The 19,012-nt window shown below is 36.8% G+C and overlaps 1 protein-coding gene across 4 annotated transcripts in view; it reads left to right on the top strand.

The window, feature by feature from the left end:
• Positions 1-19,012, top strand: part of LOC143730748 (NACHT, LRR and PYD domains-containing protein 12-like) — a 277,613-nt gene that overhangs the window by 242,493 nt on the left and 16,108 nt on the right. Inside the window, exons 9-19 of one of the 4 annotated variants that reach the window (XR_013200596.1) lie at positions 140-313; positions 509-679; positions 3,057-3,221; positions 3,697-3,870; positions 6,438-6,611; positions 6,823-6,993; positions 9,307-9,480; positions 12,880-13,053; positions 13,520-13,693; positions 17,070-17,247; positions 17,563-17,868. Coding sequence is in view for 3 of the 4 variants with exons in the window: in XM_077221319.1 (XP_077077434.1) it covers positions 140-313; positions 509-679; positions 3,057-3,221; positions 3,697-3,870; positions 6,438-6,611; positions 6,823-6,993; positions 9,307-9,480; positions 12,880-13,053; positions 13,520-13,693; positions 18,766-18,939 (1,725 nt within the window). In the remaining variant the exon portion in view is untranslated. Of the gene's footprint in view, positions 1-139; positions 314-508; positions 680-3,056; positions 3,253-3,696; positions 3,871-3,896; positions 4,093-6,437; positions 6,612-6,822; positions 6,994-9,306; positions 9,481-12,879; positions 13,054-13,519; positions 13,694-17,069; positions 17,248-17,562; positions 17,869-18,765; positions 18,940-19,012 lie in introns of those variants that run through there. The other 3 variants (XM_077221319.1, XM_077221318.1, XM_077221321.1) reach the window with 3 other exon arrangements.

Raw genomic sequence — 19,012 nt, 5'->3', positions numbered from 1 at the left:
TGTTTTACAACTGACTATAATTTTTGTTGTACAAGGAACAAAATATAATTCAGTTTATTGAATTTCATTTAGTTTGTTCAGGTAGTTTCTAAAAAAAAACGGATTAATTAGATGAATATTACATTGTCTTTTTTTCTAGACTTTCAGACAGCAGTATCACAGAAGAAGGTTATAAAGCTCTGGCTTCGGCTCTGAAAACAAACCCTTCACACCTGATAGAGCTGGATCTCACAGGAAATAATCCTGGAGAATCAGGAGTGAAGGAGCTCAATGATTTACTACAGGATCCAGACTGTCAACTGTCGACACTGAGGTGAGACACAATGAAATAATAGAAAATAAATTATATGCAGCCAAATTATTTATAGAAATATTATTTCAATAATACAATAAGCTACATAATATATTGTGACATCAAAGTTGACTGAGTGATTTCAAGACAAAAATCGTGTAAAATGGAGTTTAGTTGAGAATTTAACTGAATCCTGCTTCATCTTCTCTTCTGCAGGTTTTTGAGTCCTGTTGCATATGAAGCCTGTCAGTATGTAACTGGAATTGTGGGTAAAAACCCATTACTCACGAGAGAGCTGAATCTGAGTAAACGTGAACTAGGAGACACACGAGTGAATCAGATCGCTGCTCTACTGCAGGATAAACACTGTAAACTCAACACACTGACGTGAGTATTTTACATGGTTAAAAAAATTATTTTTATTACTTTTATTAGTATAATTCATTCTATTCATATATATATATATATATAATTTATTTTTTTCGGTTAATAGGTGTAGTGATTTTCAAATGACAAACTACTATCAGACATGACAAGGGGCGTAGTCCCCCAATAACCAAAACATGCATTTATAGCCAACCATGGTTAATGTAAACATAGTGAAACCATGGTTAATGTAAATCCTCCGTGGGAGATTCCCCTCAGGAGGGACCTGCTGACACAGGCAGAGGGCTCAATATTTCACCCTCGGCCCGAGCTATGGAAGCTGTGGGTCTGGCCCCTGAGGGGGCACAGTACCTAGAGGCCGGCCTATCAGCTGGAGTAGTGGAGACCATACTCAGCTCTAGAGCTCCCTCCACGAGGAATTTTGTACGGCTTAAAGTGGAATGTCTTTACCAATTGGTGTAGAGGGTGTGAGGTGGATCCAGTTAACTGCCCAGTGGCTTCAGTTCTGGAGTTCCTCCAAGATCGCTTTTCAGCTGGTCTTACCCCGTCCACACTCAAGGTGTACGTGGCTGCCATTGCGGCTTTCCACGCTCCTCTGGGTGATGGGCCTCGGGGGAGACAGCAGTTGGTCCTACGTTTCCTCCGTGGGGCTTGGAGGATGAGACCTGTTCCAGGGTTCCCACATGGGACCTGGCAGTGGTTCTCGAAGGGCTGGCCGAGGCCCCCTTCGAACCATTGGAGTCGGCTGAGGCCAAGAACCTTTCCCTGAAGGTGTTTTTTCTGTTGGCCATTACTTCTCTGAGGAGGGTAGGAGATCTCCAGGCGCTCTCTATATCTAACGGGTGCCTGGAGTTTGCTCCAGGCGACATTAAAGCCATCCTACATCCTAGGGCACGGCCCTAATGCGCATCTAATGCGGCACGGCCTACGGTTCTGCAGGCTTTTCATCCTCCACCTCACGTGATGGCGGATGAGGAGAGACTACATCTGCTCTGCCCTGTCAGAGCTCTAAAAATTTACATTCAGAGGTCCTCTTCATGGCGGAAGTCAGACCAGTTGCTGGTGTGTTTTGGGTCGCCCAAGAAGGGTCTTCCCGCCTCCAAACAGACCATCAGCAACTGGATAGTCAATGCTATTTCCTTGGCCTACCAGGTGCGCAATCTGCCTTCACCTTTGGCCGTGAGGGCTCATTCTACCAGAGGCATGGCGTCCTCTAGAGCCCTCCTCTCGGGGGCCCCAATCCAAGAGGTCTGCGATGAAGCAGGATGGGCCACCCCCCACACCTTTATTAGGTTTTACAGTCTGGACATCCCGTCTACGCCTGGCACTCTCGTGCTCTCGTCCTAAGTGTGCCTGTGAGCAGCTTCACACTAGGACAGGCAGGGCGCGTTGTGGCATAGTGGGTACTCGTTCCCCCAAAGTGTCATTCGACGCAGTCCGAGTTCTCTCGAAAGGGAGCGTCCTCGGGTTACGACTTTAACCCTTGTTCCCTGAGAAAGGGAACGAGGACCGCGTCCTTTCGCCACGCCTTCCCCTGCCTGGGAGCGACTTGCTTCATCACAGAAGCTGACATCTCATGTGTGCCGGCGTCCTTTATAGCTTCCGCTTGTATGCCGTCACTCATTACGTCATGACGCAACACCAACATCACAGCCATCATTGGCTTAGTTTCATTCATGCTTCAGAGACGCTACGCTGAGGGGTCATATAAAATATATGACTGTGTAGGTTGCTATTTTTCATTGCAAATGCTATAAATAAATAAAAAAACAAGAAAAAAAAGTTAACATTGGTGACATCAATGATCTTACCTGTGATTATGTCCTTATTGTAATAAATGCTATAGTTAAACAATTACAAGAACTACTTTGTAGGCCAAGTACAAGTTAGAATCAAGAGGACCTTCTTTAATTATTGTCTAAACAATTTGTGTTTTCTGCTTATAATGACAGATATTAGGACAAAAATGACTTTCAGATATGCCAAGAGATGACCGGAAATTAACATTTTCAATATAAGAAAATATAAAGTTAGTTTGACCCACCATGGCACTTTGATTTAGAAAATTCTGTCAAACTGATAAGTTTTAGCTTAAATAAAATAAAATACATTATTATCCTATGTAAACAAATAATTGGTAACTAGGAACCACTTGCACAAAAAAAACTATTTTGCAAAAACAAACAAATAAAGCTCATGAGAGAGCATGCCCCGGGACCCCGCTAAACGGTTGACACTTCAACTCCCCCCAATGTTCAAATCAAAACTACAGCCTTAGACATGACCTCCAATAAACTAAAAAACAAAACAAAAAAATGAGTGGGCCATCATAGATCTGAGTCACTTTCTTTTCTCTTTTTGTCTTCAATCTGTATAGATGCAGTATTACAGAGAAACAGAGTCTCATCCTGACTTCAGCTCTGAAATCAAACCCATCACACCTGAGATATCTGGACCTGAGTGAGAGTGAACTAGGAGACTCTGGAGTGAAAAACCTCAGTGATCTACTGATGAACCCACAGTGCAAGCTGGAGAAACTACAGTTAGTAACATTATACTGTACAGCAGTTACTGTGATATTACAGTTTACAGTTTATTTTAAGACAACAGGACTCAAGTAATAGTGTTTATAGCTCTGCACCTTCTGTTACACTTTATTTAAATGTATTTTAACTAGTAAGTAATAAATCTTATTGTACCACTATATATTTAAATTTTTCTCACAGCCTCATTTTCATCCACATAAAATTCAATATGGAGTCTAACTTGAATAAGGTCTATTGCGTTAAAGTTGAAGAATTTGATACAATGTACTGATTGTGTAAATGTCGTTCTGCAGAAATCTGCTGCTACAATAAAGAGTAAAGAAAACTGACAAAAGATATTGTTGAAGAATTATAGAGGAGAAACGACATCTTCCAGCACACAGAACTAGTGTGACAGCCTTAAAAACAGAGTATGGGAATTAAACTAAGTGCCTGATGTAGCATTTCAGTCTTTTCTCTTTCTGTCTTCAGTCTGTGTGAATGCAGTATTACAGAGAAACAGAGTCTCATCCTGACTTCAGCTCTGAAATCAAACCCATCACACCTGAGAGATCTGAACCTGAGTAAGAGTGAACTAGGAGACTCTGGAGTGAAAAACCTCAGTGATCTACTGATGAACCCACAGTGCAAGCTGGAGAAACTACAGTTAGTAACATTATACTGTACAGCAGTTACTGCGATATTACAATTTACAGTTTATTTTAAGACAACAGGACTCAAGTAATAGTGTTTATAGCTCTGCACCTTCTGTTACACTTTATTTTAAATGTCTTTTAACTAGTAATAAATCTTAGTACACTGCTATATATTACAATTTTTCTAATAGCCTCATTTTTATCCACATAAAATTAAATATGTCATCTAACCTGACTAAGGTCTATTGTGTTAAATTTGAAGAATGTACTGATTGTGTAAATGCGGAAAATAAATTTACCCATCACACCTGAGAGATCTGGACCTCGGGAAGAATAAAATAAGAAACACAGGAGTGAATCACTTATGTGACATATTGAAGGATTTACTCTGTAAACTGGAGAAATTGAGGTCAGTAACATTCACATACACCAGTGGTTCTCAAAGTTCTCTTATGGACATAAACCACATTTTGTTTAATATTAATATTTCTGTAGTTCAGAATCACGTGAGTGAATGGGTGAATGTGAGGCAACATGTAAAGCGCTTTGGTGGCCATTGGGTCTGTGAAAGCGCTATATAAATGCAGTCCATTTACCATCAGGAATAAAAATATCTCTCTTTCTCTCGATAAGTTATATCAAGTAACGTTACTCTGGACGGATATTAATGAGCAAGACATACGCGCCTGATCAAAAATTATTAGTTTCTGTTATTGGTAAGTTCCAATACTCCTAAATGACCAATAATAGCTTAACTATTAACTGATATACGATGGTAATAATCTGAACAATATTGTGAGCACAGTGTATATCGTTAGCGAACGTGTATATATCTATAAGCTAACACTGGTATCTCACCAAGTCACCTGCCTCCTCTAACCTGCAATATGCCCTTTAAGTCTGACACAGAGAAAGGGACCGATGGCCGGCCAGCCGGGGTTCGTCTTTGGGAGAAAAAAAAGAAATGACAATTGGAAAAACTTTCATTTCATCATGCGTGTACTTCTAACATGTTTGGTTGGTAAAATAAATATGATGTAAATTCAAGTGTCTTCCGTGTCTGGAATGGATGTATTCTTGAGTCTATAAGGTAACAATAATCAAATAAGATAACTTTGTTTGAAATGGGTTTGGCTAAAAGAACATTTTGGTTTAGTCTATACTACTAGGTACTTATACTATATTGACTGGGTTAAATAGAATTGCATTACTAAAAAGAGACTAAAATACAAATTTCATTGACTAAAACTAGACTAAATGTCATCAGTTATTGTCGACTAAAACTAGACGAAAATAGTCATGGATAATTCTGACTAAAATAAGACTAAAATGGTCAGACTTTTAGTTGACTGAAACTTGACTAGACTAAAAAGAGTATGAACGTAACTAAAACTAATAAAAACTAAAATGACAGCTTGACACAAAGACTAGACTAAAACTAAAATTAAAACTGGCCGCCAAAAACAACACTACTTGCAACAATTTTGCTGTCCATCCGTTTAAACAAAAGCAGACTCCTGCTGATGGGAAGGTCCAGAATAACGAGAGAATAAAGCCTCTCCACCCCATTGTGACTTCCAGAATCTCACATCGACATCAGTTGAATGAGTCTCTTGAAGAAAGAAACAATTAACTTTTACTTGCTTTTAGAAAAAGTGCCTTACGTTTAACATTACACACAATACTTTGAACATTCAAAGATAACAGAGAAAAAGACATGAGCTGAGTGCTGTTGTGTATATTGATTTATATCTGTCTGTTAACTTGAGAAAGAAGGGTGAGATCTGATATTTGTCACTTAGATTATTTTTTATTACATATAATCGTAAGATATCTTAGTGCTTAAAGATATCTACTTATTGTTGATTCTGCTTTCACCTTGCCAACTTTGTCCCAACAAACCCTTCCTGTAGTTGTTACCCCTGCTTTCACAGACTAGGCTTTAGTCTAGTCTCAGACTAAACTGCATGTTTGAGCTGTTTTTACTGAAAGCAACTTGCACTGAAATATCCTAAAATATGTCAGTGCCATTGTTTTGTTTCAAGATGCACAGCACTAATGTTTTTTCCTAATGCACGTTTATAAAAGCTGTTTAAATGTTCTAATTTAACTGAAGCGACTCCTGGCTTAATCTAAGCCCTGTCTGTGAAACCAGGCCTATGAGTTTTACACCACTGTGAATATATTGTAGACCCATTTTGTTTGATTCCTCCTTACAAAACTGCTTCAGCTAGAGTGAAATATGTAGGCTTTCCAGTATGAACTGGACATTTCAGGTATTGCCATAATATTTCAATGGGGTTTATATGTGAACTTTTAGGACATTTCAAAAACTCATTCAGATCAAAAACTTGTGTGTTATATAATTGAAACTTTGAAAGGGATGTTGATATCTTCTTTGGGGCCTTTTGTTTGACTGCATTTCCAGTTGTCTCTTTTTGTTTTGCAACTGACTATAATTGTTGTTGTACAAGGAACAAAATATAATTCAGTTTATTGAATTTCATTTAGTTTGTTCAGATACTTTCTAAAAAAAACAGATTAATTAGATGAATATTACATTGTCTTTTTTTCTAGACTTTCAGACTGCAGTATCACAGAAGAAGGTTATAAAGCTCTGGCTTCAGCTCTGAGATCAAACCCTTCACACCTGATAGAGCTGGATCTCACAGGAAATGATCCTGGAGAATCAGGAGTGAAGGAGCTCAATGATTTACTACAGGATCCAAACTGTCAACTGGAGACACTGAGGTGAGACACAATGAAATAATAGAAAATACATTATATGCAGCCAAATTATTTATACACATTTTATTTCAATTATACAATAAGCTACATAATATGTTGTTACGTCAAAGTTGACTGAGTGATTTCAAGACCACAAACATGTAAAATGAATTTGTCATTACACCAAGTTTAGTTGAGAATTTAACTGAATCCTGCTTCATCTTCTCTTCTGCAGGTTTTTGAGTCCTGTTGCATATGAAGCCTGTCAGTATGTGACTGGAATTGTGGGTAAAACCCCATTACTCATGAGAGAGCTGAATCTGAGTAATCGTGAACTAGGAGACACACGAGTGAATCAGATCGCTGCTCTACTGCAGGATAAACACTGTAAACTCAACACACTGATGTGAGTATTTTACATGGTTAAAAATAGTATTTTTATTACTTTTATTAGTAAAGTTACAGTAGTTGGTATTACTATTTCCAGTCAGGGCTGATTTTCCCTGGGCAGACACAGAACCACAATACATTGATTTTAATAATATTTAATAATATTTTTTTTAAATTCAGTTAATAGGTGTAGTGATTTTCAAATGACAAACTACTATCAGACATGACTAGGGGCGTAGTCCCCCAATAACCAAAACATGCATTTATAGCCAACCATGGTTAATGTAAACATAGAATCAGGCCATTAATTAATTATATACATCGCACGTTCAGAGCTTTTATAAGCACAAAGTTCCTGTACGAATCAAACGGTTTATTTGACTGTGCATGTGCATGAGTGCCGCTCGCGAATCACCGCTACTCTACGAGCGTTCACCAGCGCGTTACAAAAGTGTGATAAGATTTACTCAAGCCGTTTCTATCGTGACGCTGGTGATAAAATGTGCAACCCATCTGAATTCTTTTGATGATTTACCGCTTTAAAACACAATGGAGAAAGTCAAACATTATCTAAAACAGCAGTACACATTTTGCGTAGCGGGTACGCATTTTGACCTCAAAGTACGCTGGTACGATTTGTCACTCTAAACTACGCAGAAACCTGGTGACGCCTCTGTCCACGCGCAGTCCTCAAATCAAGCAACCGCAAAAGAAGCGGAGTTCGACCAATCATAACGCTGGGTTCATCTCCAAATAGCAAGCGGGAATGATTGACAGATGTGTAAGGTCTATCATGAAATAGAGACTGAAAATCGACAGTAATAAAGAATCCGCTCGATCCTCTTCCACTCCCGCGGCCGCCGTCTGACTGAGTTCATCAGCGAGGACAGTAACTTTACAGTCGTCACAGCACTTCTGACTCCTGAAGGGGAACGGGCTGGGGTGGATGTGGAAAGTTGAAATATTGTATTGATTAACTTAATCTGGATTCGATGATCACACGGGAGTGATCGCATGGATTATCTTAAAATACTCCGTCATTCATGGTCACTCAGATAAGAGGAAAACATCATTCAGCCATCCAAATTATAAAATGATTAAGTATTGATGAACAATAAATCTAAATAAAATTAAAATCGCTATGGCTTAGTGATTATGAAAGTTCTGTGATTTGTGGATTGATAAGCGCAAGTCTGGAGAAACAGGCCTTTATTTATTCATTCTTTCTCAGTGTTGAGAAACATAGCCTGCATGTTTTACGTTATTGTGTTAATAATAACTAAAGTACCTAATTATGTTACATAATAATTTTGTATGAAAAATGGCACGTTAGTTACTTTTTAATCGAGCTCTCTCTCACAAACACAGACCGCGCACAGAGAGAGAAGATAACTGTAAAATGAAAATTGACGGGCTAAGTTTAAATTTTGTTCTTGGTCGTTTTTTTCCTGTCAAAATGTCAGAAAGCATTTAATATCCATCCGTTTTTAAAATTCGTTAAATGACGGACGTTTTACTATTAACACAGCCCTATATGTCAGATTCGTCTAACTTATACTTGATATTCTTTTTAGAATAAGTGATTCGTTTTGCTATTATTGGTCATGTGACTGGAGAACTCCTGTCTATTCATTGTCAACTATTTTCTATAAGTATGTTTGTATTGGCTAACGTTTATTCAGCTAATGCGTGTCCTGTTTAAAATGTGCAATGTTCAAATGCAAAGACAGCACGTCACAAATAAAAGCCCTTTTTTCTGTGAGATTTAGTTTCATATTTGGATAGTGGAATAATAAATAAACTTGCCTATCTTAAATGTACACACAATGTTCCTATGTTTTTTACTGTTTTCTAGGGGTTTCTTAATTTTAGACTAGTTGACCAGCACACATTATATGCAATGCAATATTAATCATGAATAAAAAATGGTTTTGAGCAGTATTGAAACTTTGGACTTTCGCTGTATATTGCAGTGCAGTGCAAGTGAAATTTTGGATTTGGGTCGAAATTCAAAAAACTTTAGAAGTCAAAACTAGAATTTTGAAGATAGGCATGTGTCTGTGTGTGTCTTGCATTCTCAAAAAATAATGACAAATATATGAGAACTATAATTTGATACAATGTACTGATTGTGTAAATGTCGTTCTGCAGAAATCTGCTGCTACAATAAAGAGTAAAGAAAACTGACAAAAGATATTGTTGAAAAATTATAGAGGAGAATCGACATCTTCCAGCACACAGAACTAGTGTGACAGCCTTAAAAACAGAGTATGGGAATTAAACTAAGTGCCTGATGTAGCATTTCAGTCTTTTCTCTTTCTGTCTTCAGTCTGTGTGAATGCAGTATTACAGAGAAACAGAGTCTCATCCTGACTTCAGCTCTGAAATCAAACCCATCACACCTGAGAGATCTGAACCTGAGCGGGAATAAACTAGGAAACACAGGAGTGAATCATGTATGTGACGTACTAAAGGATTCACACTGTAAACTGGAGAAATTGAGGTCAGTAACATCACATACATCAGTCATAATTCTTAAAATCACTTCTACTGTTTATATCAAGACACTGAGTTCACGGTTTTGTTGATTTCCAACTGGAAGTGAGCATCCTTATGCCCTTCTTACTCTGATAGTTCTTGAAATGGAGACTTTAAGGGCATCAGGGCTTTTGCGTGTCATAATGAAGCTGTTTGAAACACACTTGATGAAGACAAAGACAATGTACTTTCCTCATTATCTTCACTTGGAATGTTACCATGACAACGCAGTATAGCGTCCAGCAGCCCATTAGCTTTTCCTGCATTAACATTCTTACAACAATATGATTGTTGCATATAAATATACATTTTATAATGAAGCTTTTAAAATATGCTTTATGTGTGTGTGGATGTTCTCTCTTCTCTCAAATTTATAAAAACTTGCCCTCTCTTCTTTGCAGGGTTCCCGCGGGGTCTTTAAATTTAAGACTTTAAAACGTCTTAAAAACGACCAGATTTTCATCCGAGGTCTTAAACTTGATTTAGTCAGGTCGAAAAAAGGTTTTACCCTCATTCATTTTTAGAAATACTAGCCCCAGAAAATGATTACAAAGTAGCAAAAAAGCACTGAGTCGTAGCCTACAAAGCGGTAGAGCAGGGTCTCCAACACGTCGTACTCGTAGCTCGTGGCCTGACTGGAGGAATCTCGCCGAGGGGCCGTTCACACATCACGTCTTTTGCGCGCTCAAGTTACGCCCGTTTCACACATACTCCGTGTGTGGTGCGTATGCGGTGCGTGTTGCGGTGCGTATGCGGTACAGGAGCAGCACGCCCTATAGTGCTTTCACATATGCTGCGTTTGCAGTGCGCTACTGATCCGCAGTTTCTGTGTGCCACAACATCAAAAATGGCTAAGTAATTTTGATTTTAAATCCAAACGTTAACTTTGACATTGTTTAAGACATTGCAACAGTATGAAAATTAATTTTAATCATTGTGATTCTTTGTTTTACATGTAGTTTCCCCCCACCCCCTCCCCAAAATATATACCATGTATTTTTTGAGGGGGAAAAAATCATATATGATGGCATTATGCAACTTTTGAGATAATAATCATACTTTTTTGTTTTTCTTGACCCTGTAATTTAGTAACTGTAGAACACATAAACTGTAATTATGTGTATATGATGAAATTATTACAGTTTCTTGTCAAGATGTCTATTTTAATGTGAACAATGGACCAGTAGGGGTTCAGCGAAAAAATCGGCAGCAGGAAGTAGAAGTAGCTGCCGTTGACAGCCGGAAGCCCTGCCATATTAGGATGGACCTGCCATTTCGTGGCAGCCAATCAGTATCGTCCAAAGTAGTAGCAACCAATCACATGCAACTGGAAGTCAAGCGACAGCGGCCACCGGTAAATGGTGGCGCCGGCGATAACCATAAAACATGGTAAATCATGTTAAACCATACTAACATTTTAAAACTTTTTCAAACTTTCTGGCTAGGCTTTTTCAAGCCAACTTAAAGTTTGTCTACGAACTTTACCATCTAGTTCAGGATTGTGGTCTATCATTCTGATTTCAGAACAAAAAATAGAAAGCCTGTTTCAACAGTTACAGCTGCTTCTTTAAACAAAGACAAGAATGTATTGAAGTAGTAGGCCTACGGCAAATATAGAACTGAACTTAAATGATAGCAAAATATGATTTTAAATAAAGGTAATCGACGAGACAGTTCTTTTTTTCTTCTTTTAGACAGGACTTTCATTATTTAAGTTTAAATGTTGTATATTTAATATGTATAAATAATATACATTTAAATCATTATATGTCCAGCAGTTTTCCCACAGACGATCACTCTGATCCAGCAGCTTCCACACCCAAACAATTTTCCCGAGGAAGCTTGTGTCCAACACTACGCTGAGACCACCAGCTTCAACCCACTTCAACGAACCTCTTTGAACGCCTCAAAACTCTCTAAATGACCTTTTATGTTTGGCTTGTGAAGCGGGAAGCCTGTGTGAACGCCGCTCCTCTCTCTCTCACACACCTGTAGTGCATTAGCGCTAATCAGTTCGTACCATGTTTCTGTCACACCCGGAACCGGAGTGGGATGCGTCGCACCCAAATCGTTCCCACAGGGAACTCATGGTTCATCAAGAGAGTTCCGCTCACCAAGCGTTTTTGTCACCCGTGACAAATACGCACCGCATACGCACTGCACACGGAGTATGTGTGAAACGGGCGTTAGTTCTAATGTAGGCGCGTGACAAGCGCGCTCATAATTGAAGTGACGGACTCATTTTTTCCAGGCGCAGCGAGATGAAAAAATCTCTACTTTTCAGAATGGCGCAAACGCACCGCAGGTCATGTGACAAAAACCAACCAATCAGCTTCACCCTTTCCGTAACAACATTAAAAGCTCAGTCAACATGAAGGATGGGGGTGCACCCAAACACTACTGATGTTTTTCTCTTCTCAGTAAATGAATCTTGTAGCAGAGCTACAGCAAGCGTTTTTCGGTGGTGGAAATCCATTAGCTACTAAAACTTCTTTGTCAGTGCATGGTTGCATAGCAACGACAGACGCCACGGGAAAATCAGACCGAATTTACTATTAATAATAAAAGATAAACTAATGTGCATTGTAAATGTCAGTAATTTATGATTTTTGACTCATTCTTTTTATAAAGAAGGATTTAAAGGCTGAAATATGTGAAGTTTATCTTTTTATAAAGACTTTTTTTGTCAAAACTTTATTTGAACTTGTACATGTTAGTAGATAACATGTTGCAAGACACTCTTTTAAAATCTGGCCATCGTTTTTAATGGTATTATTTTAATGTTTATGTAAACAAAAAGTGCATATTGAATGCTAATTTTATTAGCAATTTTATATAGTTTGACATAAAACTTGGTGAATTGATTTCATTCTGTAGTGTTAGTACTTTTTGAACATGATTCTGTGATAACCGTAATCAATTTTCTGATGACTGAATTCATTGAAATAAAATTATTTTTTCAGAATTTCTTTAAATTGAATATTTTTTTTGGTAATGCAAAGGTCATTTGGTAGGTCTTAAATTTCAATCTTTATGGTCTTAAAATGTCTTAAAGGTCTTGACTTACTGAAACCTTTGGACACTGCAGATATAGTCACATTTACCTTACATCTACTATTAAAAACATTTCTTACCTGTTAAGTTATTTAAACTTCATATGAAATTCAAGATGAAAATGTGTGTTATAGGCCTATATATCACAAATAAAACCACAGATCCCTGCAGATCCCCGTCTCTACAGATCGTGTCTCCTAGGCCATTGAAGGGCACAAAAAATCAGTTTGGAATTTGTCCTTAATTTGTTATGAAGATGTTATAACTTTGCAAAATTAAGATTTTCTTTCTCTCTTTTCTCCAAATGTAGGTTAATCGGCTGTGTAATGATGGATGAAGGTTGTTCTGCTGTGACTTCAGCTCTGAAATCAAACCCATCACACCTGAGAGAGCTGGACCTGAGTTGGAATAAACTAGGAGACTCAGGAGTGAAAAACCTCAGTGATCTACTGATGAACCCACAGTGCAAGCTGGAGAAACTACAGTTAGTAACATTATACAGCATACATTATACAACATACTGTACAGCAGTTCAGTTTACAGTTTATTTTAAGACAACAGGACAAGTAATAGTGTTTATAGCTCTGCACCTTCTGTTACACTTTATTTTAAATGTCTTTTAACTAGTAATAAATGTTAGTACACTGCTATATATTAAAATTTCACTAACAGCCTCATATTCATCCACATAAAATCAAATATATAATCTAACCTGACTAAGGTCTATTGTGTTAAATTTGCAGAATGTACTGATTGTGTAAATGTGGAAAATAAATGTACTGCTACAATAAAGAGTAAAGAAAAGAGACAAAAGAAATAGAAGAAAAATGAAAGAGAATAAACAACATCTTCCAGCACACAGAACTAGTGTGACAGCCTTAAAAACAGAGTATGGGAATTAAACTAAGTGCCTGATGTAGCATTTGAGTCTTTTCTCTTTCTGTCTTCAGTCTGTGTGAATGCAGTATTACAGAGAAACAGAGTCTCATCCTGACTTCAGCTCTGAAATCAAACCCATCACACCTGAGAGATCTGAACCTCGGGAATAATAAAATAAGAAACACAGGAGTGAATCATGTATGTGACGTACTAAAGGATTCACACTGTAAACTGGAGATATTGAGGTCAGTAACAATTGCATACATCAGTCATAATTCTTAAAATCACTTCTACTGTTTATATCAAGACACTGAGTTCACAGTTTTGGTGATTTCCAACTGGAAGTGAGCATCCTTATGCCCTTCTTACTCTGATAGTTCTTGAAATGGAGACTTTAAGGGCATCAGGGCTTTTGCGTGTCATAATGAAGCTGTTTGAAACACACTTGATGAAGACAAAGACAATGTACTTTCCTCATTATCTTCACTTGGAATGTTACCATGACAACGCAGTATAGCGTCCAGCAGCCCATTAGCTTTTCCTGCATTAACATTCTTACAACAATATGATTGTTGCATATAAATATACATTTTATAATGAAGCTTTTAAAATATGCTTTATGTGTGTGGTTCCCGCGGGGTTTTTAAATTTAAGACCTTAAAACGTCTTAAAAACGGCCAGATTTTCATCCGAGGTCTTAAACTTGATTTAGTCAGGTCTATAGAAGGTTTTACCCTCGTTCATTTTTAGAAATGCTAGCCCCAGAAAATGATTACAAAGTAGCAAAAAAGCATCGAGTCGCAGGCCCGGACTGGCCATCGGGAGCACCGGGAGAATTTGGCCTGCTGGCAGCCAGCGTTTTTTTTATTTATTTTTTATTATTATTTTATATTACTACCTTTACCAGTGATCATTTTCGAATTCGTCATTCAATAAAATTATTATTATTAATAATAATAATAATAATAATAATAATAATAATAATAATAATAATAATAATAAATAAAATCACGAATCTGTTGACTGGCAAGGCTAACTTACAATTCGACTTAACGCCTCAGCCAAACGGTTAAACAAAAAATGCGAGCAGCGCCCGATGATGGAGAGAAAACGGCCAGGTTGAGCAGAGAGGGAAAGGGGAAATAAAGAGAAAGGGAAAGGGGAAATAAAGAGAAAGCACTCCAAAATGTTGCAAAATTACTGCCTGTTCAGGCCTTCAAGTCCAGGTCAGTTTCATCTGTAAATACTGTACTTTTTTCTTTGTTAACTCGTCTACATTCGTGGAGAAATCAAAACAAATGAGTGAAACAGCACACAGAAAACTCACAGAAGAAATGTACTGAGGTAAAAATTTGAATTGTTTTTTTATTTTATTTATAACATATGATTTAGTTTAACATAACACAACTAAGGGAGCTGTTTTGCTGAATATTATCACGATTGAAAATGTTACATTGAAATTATTGTTCAATAAACAAGTAGCGTAGTTAATATTTAATATTAAGTTACTTACATTTTAGACACAAACAATATTAACTGTTTTTGTTCTATTTCACCGACGAAAATAGTTCCAAAGCAAAGCAACAGCTGCGTGTGTTTTGTTACTGAATGATTCAGCGTTTTGAACAAATCTTTTGTATGAATGACTCAATGACTCACTAAATAAGACGGTCACTTGCCGCCACCTATTGGCGGTTTAGTTTAATGTTTAAGTATTGCATTTTTTTTATATGTATATTCAAACATTTATTTAAAACATCAATCTCATAACAGCATTTATTGCAGTTGTAATTTTGCAGTGCAAATTATTTAATTTGATGGGTAACAGCCCTATAGTGTCTTATTATTATAACTGAATCTATTGATCACATGTAAGAATTTGACATGAAAGATGATGCATACATTTAATAAGGTAATAAAAATATTTGTATTAATAATTTTATTAAATTTATTGAATACATTTATTTAATTAAAAAGTCTTACGCAACCTGCTGACCTTCTAAGCTAACATTTTTGTTTAACCTCTCTTCTGCAGTTTATATACATTTATGAGTGAGAAGTAGAGAGGAAACAGCTTTGGACTTCTAGAGTAAATGCTTGTATAACGTTATGTGCACAGACCCATTTGATATTAGGACTGCTTTACTTCTAGGTTGGTTGTTTATGTTTTTATGTTATGGTCATACTGTGAAATAAATGTAAAAACAGGGTTGTCCGTGTTTCTAAATTTTATTTGGGTGGATGGCCTGGATGGGTGTAGGATTTCCCGGCCTGAAATTGTCCCAGTCCGGCCCTGTCGAGTCGTAGCCTACAAAGCGGTAGAGCAGGGTCTCCAACACGTCGTACTCGTAGTTCGTGGCCTGACTGGAGGAATCTCGCCGAGGGGCCGTTCACACATCACGTCTTTTGCGCGCTCAAGTTAGTTCTAATGTAGGCGCGTGGCAAGCGCGCTCATAATTGAAGTGACGGACTAATTTTTTCCAGGCGCAGCGAGATGAAAAAATCTCTACTTTTCAGAATGCCGCAAACGCACCGCAGGTCATGTGACAAGAACCAACCAATCAGCTTCACCCTTTCCATAACAACATTAAAAGCTCAGTCAACATGAAGGATGGGGGTGCACCCAAACACTACTGGTGTTTTTCTCTTCTCAGTAAATGAATCTTGTAGCAGAGCTACAGCAAGCGTTTTTCGGTGGTGGAAATCCATTAGCTACTAAAACTTCTTTGTCAGTGCATGGTTGCATAGCAACGACAGACGCCACGGGAAAATCAGACCGAATTTACTATTAATAATAAAAGATAAACTAATGTGCATTGTAAATGTCAGTAATTTATAATTTTCGACTAATTCTTTTTATAAAAAAAATATTTAAAGGCTGAAATATGTGAAGTTTATCTTTTTATAAAGACTTTTTTGTCAAAACTTTATTTGAACTTGTACATGTTAGTAGATAACATGTTGCAAGACACTCTTTTAAAATCAGGCCATCGTTTTTAATGGTATTATTTTAATGTTTATGTAAACAAAAAGTGCATATTGATGCTAATTTTATTAGCAATTTCATTTTTGTTATTTGCTGGTTTTCGACATAAAACTTGGTGAATTGATTTCATTCTGTATTGTTAGTACTTTTTGAACATGATTCTGTGATAACCGTAATCATTTTTCCGATGACTGATTTCATTTAAATAAAATGTTTTTTTTTCAGAATTTCTTTGATTGTAATTTTTTTTTGGTAATGCAAAGGTCATTTGGTAGGCCTTAAATTTCAATCTTTATGGTCTTAAAATGTCTTAAAAAGGTCTTAAATTTGACTTACTGAAACCTTTGGACACTGCAGATATAGTCACATTTACCTTACATCTACTATTAAAAACATTTCTTACCTGTTAAGTTATTTAAACTTCATATGAAATTCAAGATGAAAATGTGTGTATTATAGGCCTATATATCACAAATAAAACCACAGATCCCTGCAGATCCCCGTCGCTACAGATCGTGTCTCCTAGGCCATTGAAGGGCACAAAAAATCAGTTTGGAATTTGTCCTTGATTTGTTATGAAGATGCTATAACTTTGCAAAATTAAGATTTTCTTTCTCTCTTTTCTCCAAATGTAGCTTAAGCTGCTGTGAAATGACGGATGAAGGTTGTTCTGCTGTGACTTCAGCTCTGAAATCAAACCCGTCACACCTGAGAGAGCTGGACCTGAGTTGGAATAAACTAGGAGACTCAGGAGTGAAAAACCTCAGTGATCTACTGATGAACCCACAATTCAAGCTGGAGAAACTAGAGTTAGTAACATTATACAGCATACATTATACAACATACTGTACAGCAGTTCAGTTTACAGTTTATTTTAAGACAACAGGACAACTAATAGTGTTTATAGCTCTGCACCTTCTGTTACACTTTATTTTAAATGTCTTTTAACTAGTAATAAATCTTAGTACACTGCTATATATTAAAATTTTACTAACAGCCTCATTTTTATCCACATAAAATCAAATATATAATCTAACCTGACTAAGGTCTATTGTGTTAAAGTTGAAGAATGTACTGATTGTGTAAATGTTGTTCTGCAGAAATCTGCTGCTACAATAAAGAGTAAAGAAAACTGAGAAAAGATATTGTTGAAAATTATAGAGAAGAATCGACATCTTCCAGCACACAGAACTAGTGTGACAGCCTTAAAAACAGAGTATGGGAATTAAACTAAGTGCCTGATGTAGCATTTCAGTCTTTTCTCTTTCTGTCTTCAGTCTGTGTGAATGCAGTATTACAGAGAAACAGAGTCTCATCCTGACTTCAGCTCTGAAATCAAACCCATCACACCTGAGAGATCTGAACCTCGGGAATAATAAAATAGAAAACACAGGAGTGAACCACGTGTTTTTCTCTTCTCAGTAAATGAATCTTGTAGCAGAGCTACAGCAAGCGTTTTTCGGTGGTGGAAATCCATTAGCTACTAAAACTTCTTTGTCAGTGCATGGTTGCATAGCAACGACAGACGCCACGGGAAAATCAGACCGAATTTACTATTAATAATAAAAGATAAACTAATGTGCATTGTAAATGTCAGTAATTTATCATTTTTGACTCAATCTTTTTATAAAAAAAATATTTAAAGGCTGAAATATGTGAGGATTATCTTTTTATAAAGCCTTTTTTGTCAAAACTTTATTTGAACTTGTACATGTTAATAGATAACATGTTGCAAGACACTCTTTTAAAATCTGGCCATCGTTTTTTATTGTATTATTTTAATTATATTAGTTTATGTAAACAAAAAGTGCATATTGATGCTAATTTTATTAGCAATTTTATATTTGTTATTTGCTGGTTTTTGACATAAAACTTTTTCTGATGAGTGAATTAATTGAAATAAAATGATTTTTTTCAGAATTTCTTGATTTTAATTTTTTTTTTTTTTTGGTAATGCAAAGGTCATTTGGTAGGCCTTAAATTTCAATCTTTATGGTCTTAAAATGTCTTAAAAAGGTCTTAAATTTGACTTACTGAAACCTTTGGACACTGCAGATATAGTCACATTTACCTTACATCTACTATTAAAAACATTTCTTACCTGTTAAGTTATTTAAACTTCATATGAAATTCAAGATGAAAATGTGTGTTATAGGCCTATATATCACAAATAAAACCACAGATCCCTGCAGATCCCCGTCTCTACAGATCGTGTCTCCTAGGCCATTGAAGGGCACAAAAAATCAGTTTGGAATTTGTCCTTGATTTGTTATGAAGATGCTATAACTTTGCAAAATTAAGATTTTCTTTCTCTCTTTTCTCCAAATGTAGCTTAAGCTGCTGTGAAATGACGGATGAAGGTTGTTCTGCTGTGACTTCAGCTCTGAAATCAAACCCATCACACCTGAGAGAGCTGTACCTGAGTTGGAATAAACTAGGAGACTCAGGAGTGAAAAACCTCAGTGATCTACTGATGAACCCACAATTCAAGCTGGAAAAACTACAGTTAGTAACATTATACAGCATACATTATACAACATACTGTACAGCAGTTCAGTTTACAGTTTATTTTAAGACA

Source organism: Siphateles boraxobius, unplaced genomic scaffold, assembly GCF_051911475.1.
Source record: "Siphateles boraxobius isolate OS27281-9 unplaced genomic scaffold, OSU_SipBor_1 81, whole genome shotgun sequence".
Lineage (NCBI taxonomy): Eukaryota > Metazoa > Chordata > Actinopteri > Cypriniformes > Leuciscidae > Siphateles > Siphateles boraxobius.
This window is presented reverse-complemented; position numbering and strand designations above follow the sequence as displayed.